Genomic DNA, 11,883 nt, shown 5'->3' on the forward strand with positions numbered 1-11,883 from the left:
ACTGGTAATTATTGGAGCATTATAATCTCCAAGCACAAAGTCTGACAGAAAACTTTATATCTAGTGCTCTAAATGTTAACAATTAGAACTATGGGGGCTTTACAACGCCTTCCATTCCTGAGTCTCTACGATTCATCTTTTCTGCCAGACACAACAAGCAAAAAACTCCCACCTCCACAGACACAAGTTAGAAGGGCCATCACGCATGCTCCCTACTCAAGCCAGCCGGGCCCTCAGCCGTTTGCTAATGCGCCTGCGTGCGGGGAACCGCCTCCCCCAGTGTGCGGGCGGGAAGCCGCCCGGAGAACCCGGATGGAGCCCTGGTGTGGCTGCGGCGGAGGGCGCTGCGGAAGCTCAGCTCTAACCGCGTTCCGCAGGTTTCTGCCCCGTGTCGGCCCTGAAGGGCTGCTGCCTAGACTGCTTCCGGCGCCCAGAAGCTGCGCCCCCGCCGGAGCGGAGAGCGAGCTGGAGCGCGAAGCGGGCGCCTAAAGGAAGCCCGAGCATCCCCGGGCCTGCGCCTCTGGCTGGGAGACGGGCGGGCGGAGAGCAGCCGAGCCTGCTTTCCTCGCCGGGGCCGCCTGCCAGACGCTCGGTCCTTAGTAACACACCGACAGGGCCAGCAGTACGAGCTGGTGTTCTGTGCATGCGTGCTCATAAGTAAACCTCCCAGCAGCCCTGGAAGGTAGGTACTATTGTCATCCCCAGTTGACGAGTGGAGCCTGGGAAAGGTCCCAGCCTCTGAGTGACAAAGCCGGGATCCCAGGCGTTGGCCTCTGCAGCGTCTGCTCTGCCACCACATTCCCGACCCGTTTCTCCTGGCTCTTGCTTATAACTGTAAACGGTGATGACTGAATCCTCCGCCTCCCCAGACACCGCACGTCCCGTGGGCTGCCGGCGGCGGTGGCTCAGTGCAAGTGCAAGTGCGTTTGGTTTGGAGTTTAGGCGTACAGCTGCGCTTTGGTGTTGTCATTGCTGACACAGATGTTTTAGCGTTCAAATATCTCTGTTATGTGCATGTTTACGTTTAACTGTTTTTTCTCCCAGTTGTGATATTTTTTCATATCTACCCTTATCCTTCATAAACTTGCCAAAACATTTTACTTTGTTATATTAGATCTTTCGTTGTTATTTCAGATCTTTCATTCTGCATCTTAAGATCTCTCTGAACATACTGTCAAAAGAATCATTCTAAACCCGAATGATTTCTGTCTTGGTAAGATAATGCTTTTTATTTTACTGTTTATTATGGAAATTTTTCAGCATACTCAAAAAAGTGAGAATGGTGTAATGAATGTGTACCCATCATCCAGCTTCAACAGTTACCAACTCAAGGTGCATCTTGTTTCTTCTGTCTCCACCCTACTTTGTGTTTGTGTGTCTGTGTGTGCTGAAGTACAGTATTTCAAAGGAAATCCGAGACATCATTGCATTTGTAAATAAGTCTGTATCTCTAATAAATGAGAACTTTTTTTGGACACAACCATACCATTTATCGCACGCGCTTGGATTAACAATAATTCCCTAATAAGATGATGCTTTTTGTAATGTTTACATGTTTTAGGATATTGTGATTTCTAAATACCACAAAGGAGCAAGTGAAAATTGTGAGGTTCTAAAACACAAGACAGTCTCTTGGGCGGTAAGTTCATCTTTGAGGATCTTGAAAATCCTTGCTATCTGTTCTCCCTTTTGAGGGGGATGGAGAAGAATACTATAAATGAATTTTTCTAAAAATTCTTTTGTTCAAAACAGGTAAATCTTCAGTCAAAATATACTTGAGTAGCATAGTCAAGGTGAATAGGAATGGACTCTTAACTGGTCCTGTAATGATTTCTAATGAGACTGAAACAAGGTTTTTCCTTCACTTCCTCTGCCCCTCAAAATACACATAGTAAATCTACATAACAGTACAGAAGGATAATCATGTTTTATGCTTATTGCTGTCAATTAGGATCGATTCTAAACACAGTTGGCCCTATAGTCTCATCACTTGACAAAAGAAGGCTTAAGATTGACTCTTTAAACTTCAAATCGTCTTTATTGATTGGCAGACATCTTCCAATTTTTAACTGGCTCGTAACAACCATATGGCAGGTCAACTTATTAGTTACATAGAAGTATATTTTACAACGAGGGAATCTTGGCAGAGCCACTAGAAAGCTAGTGCTTTAAGTAAATATTCTTGGCTTACTTATTGTGACTTTATTTTATGGCCAAAGTGGGCATTTGGATTTAAATGTGCTCCTGTTAAGTTATTTCAGCCACATTCAGTGGCATAGAACTTTGGAGACTTTGGGAATCACTTATCTGGGAGATAGAATTGTTTTCTAAGGTGTATTTGAGCCTACCTATGGATTATACCTTTGCTCATTGCTAAGGAGGAAGAAAAAGAAAAAAGGCATGGCTTTCTTTTTAGGTCCCTCAGCTTTCACAGAAGGTTGTCATCAACTCAGAAAACGTAAACGCCTATTAAAGCATTTAGGCTGTTTACTTAGCAAGCTAGAATATCTGCCAGCTAGGGATTGGCCTGAAGGATATGTTTCATTCCTCTAAATCCGGCCACTTACTAGGATATGTATCAGAATCACCTGGACAACATTATTTTAGATTCTTTTGTCCTACTTCTGGAGAAGATGATTTATTAGTTCTAAGGTGGTACAGGGATGTTCAGACTTTCAAAGAGGTTTCCAGGGATTGTGATGGGCAGCTTTTGTTAAAGATTACTGCTCTAGTTACAATTCATAAGAATTATCTAAAATGCTTCTTCAGAATACAGATTCTGGAACACTTTTCCAAAGCCGGGGAATCAGAATCTCTGGGCATGGGGCTCAGGAAGCCATATTTTCGCAAGAGATTTAGATGATTCCTCCATTTACTAAACTAGAGAACCGCTGCTTCTACATCCTCCTCTTGGAATGCTGCTTATTTTCATTCCATTGTTTCAGCTCCTTTCTTGACTGTTTTTACTGAGGGGTAGTTTATGAAAAAGCATCATGAAATTTCTATTGTAAGTAAGGGTGTCCTATGAGAGAAATTTTCTGAAGTCTTGGTAATAAGAATAGTTGTGTTTCTCCTGAGCAGCTTGTTTTGTTTTTCTATATGGACTGTATGAGTCACGGATGAATAGTGGGTTACACTTTAGCAGCAAGAAAGCTCTGAGCCAAATTTGTATCCTACTTGTTTGTCAAGGGTGGCTTAATCAGACCTGGTTGAAATTCTCTGCTTAAGTTGGAATCAAAGCTGCTTAAGGATTGAATAGTTTTACAGGCCTTTTTACTCCTTAACTATTAAAAAGAACTAGCCACCATGGCAATCTCTGCCCTTCCTTAGAGTATTTATTGAATTACTCCCTTCTCTATTCAGTGCTTCATGACTGGGGCTGTGCACACATCCTTGGTGCAGGATGGAAGAAGTGGGTGGTAATGAGATTCCCTTTCTGAGGATACAAACTGTATCAGATTTGTTTGGAACATACATCATTGAAAACAAATTAAGCCACAACTGCAATTCACCAGTAAGAACTTACAAGTATTCACAATTTGTATAAGCCCAAATCTCCCATACATAACTGGCTGACAAGTCATTTATTCCAGGGCATTAGCTGTGTGAGCTGTTATCTTTAAGTTGGACTGTCATGCTGTCATGGCTTACTTTGAACTGACATGTTACAGGATATTTCTTGACATGCACACAGATGACAGGATGGCATGTGATGTGGCTTTGTTTTAATTTGGTTAGCCACTGATTTTTAATGTGTGGGTTATATTTTACTCCCAAAGCAAAATTCTGCGGCATCTCTGGAATACTACCTGAGAATTTTTGGGTGCCATGTCGAAGAAACGCAAATGGGATGACGACTATGTTCGTTACTGGTTCACCTGTACAACGGAGGTTGATGGAACTCAGCGCCCACAATGTGTATTGTGTAACTCGATATTCTCAAATGCTGACCTCAGACCATCGAAACTGTCTGACCATTTTAACAGGCAGCATGGTGGTGTAGGTGGGCATGATCTCAATAGCCTGAAGCATATGCCAGCACATTCTGATCAGAACGAAACCTTGAAAGCATTTGGAGTTGCATCTCATGAGGATGCCTTGTTACAAGCGTCATATCAGTTTGCTTATTTATGTGCCAAGGAGAAGAATCCTCATACAATAGCTGAAAAATTAGTGAAACCTTGTGCATTAGAAATAGCACAAATAGTTCTGGGACCAGATGCACAAAAGAAGCTTCAGCAGGTACCCTTATCAGATGATGTGATCCATTCTAGAATTGATGAAATGAGCCAGGATATCTTACAGCAAGTTCTGGAAGATATCAAAGCCAGTCCTCTTAAAGTGGGTGTTCAGCTTGCTGAGACAACTGACATGGATGACTGCAGTCAGCTAATGGCATTTGTGCGATACGTAAAAGAGAGAGAGATCATAGAAGAATTCCTGTTCTGTGAACCTTTGCAGTTAACAATGAAAGGAATAGATGTGTTCAATCTCTTCAGAGACTTCTTTTGGAAGCATAAGATAGCACTTGATGTGTGTGGCTCTGTTTGTACTGATGGTGCCTCCTCTATGCTAGGAGAAAATTCAGAATTTGTTGCTTGTGTGAAAAAAGAAGTACCTCATATCGTGATCACGCATTGTTTGTTAAACCCTCATGAACTTGTCGCAAAGACATTGCCTGCAAAACTGAGGGATGCTCTGTTTACTGTGGTGAGGGTAGTAAATTTCATCAAAGGGCGAGCTCCAAATCATCGCGTGTTTCAGGCTTTTTTTGAAGAAATTGGAATAGAGTATAGTGTCCTCCTTTTCCATACTGAAATGCGGTGGCTTTCTCGAGGCCAAATACTTACTCATGTCTTTGAAATGTATGAAGAAATAGATCAGTTTCTTCACCACCAAAGCAGTAATTTAGTTGATGGCTTTGAAAATAAAGAGTTTAAAATTCACCTAGCATACCTTGCAGATTTATTCAAACACCTAAACGAACTTAGCGCGTCTATGCAAAGGACTGGGATGAACACGGTGTCAGCCAGAGAGAAGTTATCTGCTTTTGTTAGAAAGTTTCCGTTTTGGCTAAAGCGAATTGAGAAAAGAAATTTTACCAACTTTCCCTTTCTGGAAGAAATAATCGTTTCAGATAATGAAGCAGTATGCATTGCCACTGACATAACACTGCATCTGCAACAGTTGAGCAACTTCTTCCACGGCTATTTTTCCATTGGAGACCTTGATGAGGCCAGTAAATGGATACTGGATCCATTTCTTTTTAATCTGGATTTTGTCGATGATGGTTATTTAATGAAAAATGATCTTGCTGAATTACGAGCTAGTGGCCAAATCCTGATGGAATTTGAGACAATGAAGCTTGAGGATTTCTGGTGTGCTCAATTCACAGCGTTTCCAAACCTGGCAAAGACAGCTCTAGAAATCCTTATACCGTTTGCAACTACCTACCTTTGTGAATTGGGATTTTCATCACTTTTACATTTTAAAACAAAGTCCAGGAGCTGCTTTAATATGAGTGATGACATCCGTGTGGCTATTTCAAAAAAAGTTCCTCGTTTCTCAGACATCATTGAACAGAAGCTACAGCTACAGCAGAAGTCACTGTAAGCTGGTAAACTTTTTTAATGTATGATTTCTAATATATTCTTAATTCCACTGTAAAATTAAGCTATAATTCTGTCTCTTTCCTTTTATATTTATGGTATACCAAATCCAATGTTTACAAATTGAATATCTTTGACTTCATTAATGAGGCATGTGAAAATATATTTTGAGGATGAGAACACAAGCAGCAGAAAAGATTAAGTACCCGTCACTGCCTAGTTGATCCATAGGGTTTTTCTAATTTTATGTGTCTGTCTAACCTCTTGATGCAATACATGAAAAAGACACCCAACACTAGAATATCCAGCTAAATAGTACAGTAGGCTAGGAATGGAGCCAAGAGAAAAAAGAAGACCTCCCACAGCTGGCATCTTCGTGTGAAGGGTAAAAGTCAAAGGACAAAATGGCAGAGAGTCCTCTCATCTCTGTGCAGGCTGTCATGGGGAGGTTAGTGAAATCAGAAGAGGATCATGAAATGTTATAGTGAGAGAAGGGATGATTCTAGTTTATATAAGATTTATTTTTAAATGCGTTCTTTGGAGTCACTCTCACACTGTCCATCCCCCTAGCTCCCGTGCTCTGAATGCCATGACGTTAATAAACATCCTCATACCTTATCATCACTCGTCTTCCTTTAAATTACATGAGGACTCCAAGTCACCGAGGCTGCTAAAAAGGAGGTTCCAGAGCCGCCTCCTAGAGATTCCGATTTAGCAAGTCTGGGAGAAGATCACAGATCTTCATTCTTAACTACCTTTCCAGATGGTTCTGATGGATTCTTTGGTCCTCTGGCCTCCTCTTATTTTCCTACACCCCAGCTTCCTCACCTGTTTTACATTTTATTCTGTATGTATTTTTCCAAAATAGTTCAAAACTTTTGAATGGACCAGAATATAAATAATAAACAAATTGACAAGAAATTACTAGAGTAAGTCAGGGTCATCAAAAAATTCCCCATGGGCATCTAAAGGAATATTCTTTTTCTAGATGATAATTTGACAAAGTATTTTCTAATTTAAATAAGCTTACATTTTTGTTTCAAAACTTGAATTTTTTATCAAAGTACTAAATGCTCAATGCTGAAGAAAGAAATGAGTCTGCGGGGCCCAGCCTGGTGGCACAGTGGTTAAGTTCGCAAATTCTGCTTCAGTGGCCCAGGGTTCGCCGGTTCAGATCCCGGGTCCAAACCTACGCACTCTTTGTCAAGCCATGCTGTGGAAGATGGGCACAGATGTTAGCTCAGGGCCAGTCTTCCTCAGCAAAAAGAGGAGGATTGGCAGCAGATGTTAGCTCAGGGCTTATCATCCTAAAAAAAAAAACATGAGTCTGTGATGAATAGCTGCAGTCCCCTTCCTGCCCAATCACCTTGACCATTTCTGCTTTAACTTTTTGTGGTTCTGCCCACATCTGTAAGTAATATGTTTATATCAAACACATATACCAGCTTTGATTTATCAGCTTTAAAAGTTATGTATTCACTCCTCTAGATAATAGACAAGGATTGGATTTCTAAAACATCTCTTCTACTACTACCGATTTTTTATTATTATAGTACTAGTTTTCGTTCCTTTATTGATTATTCATAGCCGTTTGATTTAGGATTTTTCCGTGTAGGAATTTGTCACATGGAAAGAAGCAAGGATGTCCACAAAGTTTTGTTTATAAGGTGAGTAATCACAGCATTATTTATTTAGTTATTTTGGTGAGGAAGATTGGCCCTGAGCCAACATCTGTGGCAGTCTTCCTCTGTCTTATATATGGGATGCTGCCACGGCGTGGCTTGATGAGGAATGTGTAAGTCCGCACCCAGGATCCAAACCCACAAACCCCGGGCTGCTGAATCAGAGCACACAAACCTAACCACTATGCAACCAGGCCAGCCCAATCACAGCATTTTTATAATAGTGAAAAATTGAAAAAAAAACCTGAAAGGCAATGGAATCTGACTACCAAATTTAGATGCAAATTGAAGTTTATATTTTCTACATAAAACTGAGCTTTATCACCATCAAATACTTTTATCAGTAAATATAAATACATGCCTTTCATTTAAAAATGTAGTTACAGAATATACGTTGTAATGTTTCCTAGTATAATCTAACTTCAAGAACAGTGGGAAAAATTTCCAAAGCTAATATAGGAATAAATCTGGATGAGTATGTATAAAGTTTAATATGTCTGCATATCTGAAGATAGAAAGGAAGTAGGGATGGAGCAAGGGCTTGCATGAAACCTGGGACCTACCTAATGACACAATAGCAAGACTAGGATGAAAGGCCAGAAGCAATGACCTTTGATGCCCGGGCTTTGATTAAGTCCACTAGAATCTCTCTTCAACTAAATTCATTCATTTCTGCTCTGAAACAAAAACCCAAAGGATTTGTAAAGGAAATGGCTGAGTTTTTAATTCATTTTCAAATTCTACAACAGTTTATTTTCCCCTGATCAAATGAAAGAGGGTGCAGTGTCTGCTAAATGAAGAAGAAACCTAGTTTTTTTTTAATTTAAATAATCTCCAACAGTGGTACATATATTGGCACATATAAGTCAGATATGTTGGTTTCTTTTTCTCCCAAGGAAGAGATCATATAAGATCGATATGAGATTGTTTTTCTTATATTTTTACTATATAATTAAGGTCACTGATAAATTGCAAAAAGGAATCAAGGCAGGATAAAGATATAACCTTTATGACCAGCAGATGTCACTCTCTGTGCATGATTGGTTGAAAGCAAACGTGCTTGCATTACAGATTTTGCCAAATTTCTGATTTTTAAACATCACTAGAAAAGGAATTAGTAGTTCAGATTAAAAATGCTCCACCTGAGCCTCTCCTACAAAATTGGCAGACAGAACTCTGGTGGAGCCAGTAACTACCAGACTGCAAGAAATCGTTGGGGAGCAAGGGTGGGAAAGAGAAGATGGGAGGGACTTTTTGTCTATACTGACTTGCATGTGAATTTTTGACATCTTGGCTGCTCTTGTAAGCCACCAAAAGCTACTTGAAGTAAATAGATGGGTCAGCATTTTCAGGCATGATCCAATGAGAATCAAAACGAAGCACACATACTTTTAAAGGGTGAACTTTATGATATGTGAATTATATCTCAGTTTTTAAAAGATTAGGATCTGGGTATTTATAGTATAGAACCTTTTTAGCACTAAATTATATCAAAATATTGTAAGCTTGGCTTTCATATCTACCAAGCATTTGGAAAAATCAAATTTGAAGCTTTCAGTCTACCTTAATTTGAAAGGCAATATAAAGTAATTGTCTTATTCGTTGTATGTTGTACTTGATTTATCTTCTGAGAATAAAGAGACACCTGAGGTTACGTTTCTTCTGTTTTACAGTTTTGCTCTAAATCTTACTCTAATACAGAAATGGATTCCAGTTCTGGCTCAGCTACTTACTAGCTGTGTAAACTCTATAGCCCTCAGCATATAGGAATCAAGAGGTCTGGCAGACAAATCATCTCTTATTTTGGTCTGCTTAGCATTCATTCATTCATTCACTTGCCTTTTTAAATAATAGCACCCAGATTTTTCTTTGAGGAACTTTCTTACCCGCTGGCAGTCTGTATGACCGCATCCTGGCTAGGGTGAGCTCCAGTCCTTTTGTTGGAGTTAATGGGAAAGACGTTATACTTGCTAAACTAGCAGCACGTGAGTCTGGAGCTTCCGGTGATCAACTCTGCTGCCAGAGGATGAAGTCGGCAGAGACAGAGCCGACAAAAGGGAGGAGGCAGATTCCCCGTGACACTGCTTCAGCACCCAAGTGCAGTCGTACTTTTTTCCTCTCAGTTACGTGAGCTAACAGAGTCCCTCTTTTTCTGAAATCTGTTTTCTGACGTGTGCAGTCAAGAGACCTGCTTCAATACCTGGTTTCCAATCTTTCTTATTACGAATGGCTCATGGGAAAGTTTTGACTCTGTTAATTTTATTACGTGATTTTGGGCAGCTCTTACCTGTCCTGCGCCTCAGTTTTCTCCCCTATAAGATGGAACAATTGGACGGGTTTTCCCTAGAGAACGTCTTCATTTTTTCCCACAGAAACCATATTTTATTTGCTTGATTTTGGAATTTTGGTGGTGTTGACATCAGTTGAAAGAACTTTTCCTAGATATAAACAGAAAACTAGACTTTTTGTTGTTTGTTTTGGGTTTTTTCTGTTTATTTTTGTCATGGTCCCAGCTTGGTTTCTGGAGCAATCACAGTTTTTATTTATCATTTCCTAACCTACAATTTTGGAAACTTTCACCCTTTATAAATAAATATAAATTATATTAAATAATTATTTATATTTAATTATATATATTATATAAATAGTAATAAATAAAATATAAATATAATTTATATTTAATTAATATATAATTAATTATATTAAATAATTATAAATAAAATAAAAAGGGTTACCTTTTTATTCTGGAACTGATATTTATTCAAATCTTCAGAAGACCTTATCCCCAGTGTTTTATTATGAAAGGTCTCCAACATACCACGAAGTTGGAAGAATAATAAAATGAACACCCACATGCCTATTTTCTAGATTCAAAAATTAACATTTTGCTGTAGCTGTTATATAAATGCATAGGTATCCATGTATCAAACAGGATCCAGTAAGAAATAGAAACCAAACCAGTTTTTAAAGAAATGGAATCTACAGTAAAGAATCATTAACCAGGTGTTGGAGAACTAGAAAGGAAAAAGGGGATACTGAGGTATCACCGAGATAGTAAGTGCAGGAAGCAACTGGCATCACTAGGATGGGTGAACAAGAAAAGAGGTGGGATTATTAAAACTTGGAAGATTGGATGAGGGGTCCCTTGGAAGTGAGACTCTGGAGTCTGAGGAAGGGGCCGCGCTTGACTGGTATTATTGTCTTAGGACCTCAAAAGTCGGAAGAATGAGTGTCAGCCTGCTGGTGCTGCCATCTCTGAGAGTGCATGATGAGGCTGGCTCCAGAAGTGTGAAAAAACTGAAAACTCAAAGCAGCTGCTGCTACTGGAACTCACTCTCACTGCCAGGCTGAAGAACCACTGCAGAGATGATACTGACAGCAATACGAGGAAAAAGAGCAAGGAGCAAGTCCCTGGTCCTTCCTCTGTAGTTCCATTATCTCTCTTGCTCCCTTATTTGCAGAGTTTAACAGAAACCTAGGTGATAAAGAAATATACTTTGTGGGGTCCCAGCCCCAGGATCACAGAGCAGATTATAGGAAGTATGGAAGGATGGGTTTGAAGCTGAAAGACAATAGTTTAATAACCAGCACATTCATCCCTTTGGCGATTGAGCATCCATTCCTACCCTCTATCCATATTTGAATTTCTATACAATAAACAGCTTTGTGGTTCTCTTAAGGTGTTAACTACCCTCTCTACAAATAAAGATGCTCTACCTTCTCCCCAGAATGAGGAGACACAAAGTTTCAACTCACTTCTCAAATTTAGTAGCAGTGCCATTAATTATTCAGTTGTCTAAAAAGCAGCCCCAACAACCAAGTTTGTGGGGCAGGGGTTGAGGACTGGGGGTGTAGAGGAGGTCTCCAGGTATAAATCATCCATCTCACTCTAACAATAAACAGTGATGACAAGCTGGTACAAACCACCCTGAAACTCCTCAGATGCATGGTTCCAGTGCAACACTAGTCATCTGGACATGTTATGCCTTGACCAGGCCACGTTCAGGCCCACTGGCATTAACCCTCACAGCATAAGCCCAAAATGGGCAGTGGCAACCTCAACTTCCAAGTTAGTAGAACTACTGTTACGTCCTCTGGAAAGCATTCCTTGGGAACCAAGACTTCCAAACTACCAGTGCTCAGAGTTGCAGCAATGAGAAGTGAAAATTCTGTGAGTTATTAAGTACAATAGTAAGCGGAGCTACTCTCACGTCCACCCCTTGATTCCTGGACCCTTGTATTATGGCTTAGAAAAAAAATCCATATTCATTGGTTACCAATTCAAAGTACATATTGCATCTTATAAGAAAGAACTTTATCCTTTTAGGTTATTTTCTCCCATTTGCAAGTAACTGAGTCTTAAGTAAATCATTCTGTCATGCCAACAGACCAGCCGCTTTTTGGTGGTGAAGTACATGACGAGACCAGTAAATTCTGTAGGCATCAGTCTTTTGCCACACTCTGTTATGGGCTAAATGTTTGTGTCCACCTCCAAATTTCTATAGTGAAACCCTAACCCCCAATGTGATATTTGGAGGTAGACCTTGGGAGGTAATTAGGGTGAGGTGAGGTGATGAGGATGGGACCCTAGC

At 40.0% G+C, this 11,883-nt stretch overlaps 1 protein-coding gene across 4 annotated transcripts; it reads left to right on the forward strand.

The window, feature by feature from the left end:
• The first annotated feature begins 340 nt into the window (after positions 1–340).
• On the forward strand, positions 341–10,966 carry FAM200C (family with sequence similarity 200 member C). Of its 4 annotated transcripts, XM_046668583.1 has the most exons (4): positions 341–682; positions 1,562–1,639; positions 3,780–5,609; positions 10,498–10,966. In XM_046668583.1, the coding sequence occupies exons 3-4, from the start codon at positions 3,829–3,831 to the stop codon at positions 10,640–10,642; spliced, it is 1,926 nt and encodes a 641-aa protein (XP_046524539.1). In that variant the 5' UTR covers positions 341–682; positions 1,562–1,639; positions 3,780–3,828; the 3' UTR covers positions 10,643–10,966. The 4 variants fall into 4 exon arrangements, with proteins under 4 accessions (XP_046524539.1, XP_046524538.1, XP_046524541.1 ...); XM_046668582.1 differs by lacking the exon at positions 1,562–1,639; XM_046668585.1 differs by lacking the exon at positions 1,562–1,639 and having other exon boundaries at positions 3,780–5,617; positions 10,498–10,582.
• Positions 10,967–11,883: the final 917 nt, after the last annotated feature.

Source organism: Equus quagga, chromosome 7, assembly GCF_021613505.1.
Source record: "Equus quagga isolate Etosha38 chromosome 7, UCLA_HA_Equagga_1.0, whole genome shotgun sequence".
NCBI classification, from domain to species: domain Eukaryota; kingdom Metazoa; phylum Chordata; class Mammalia; order Perissodactyla; family Equidae; genus Equus; species Equus quagga.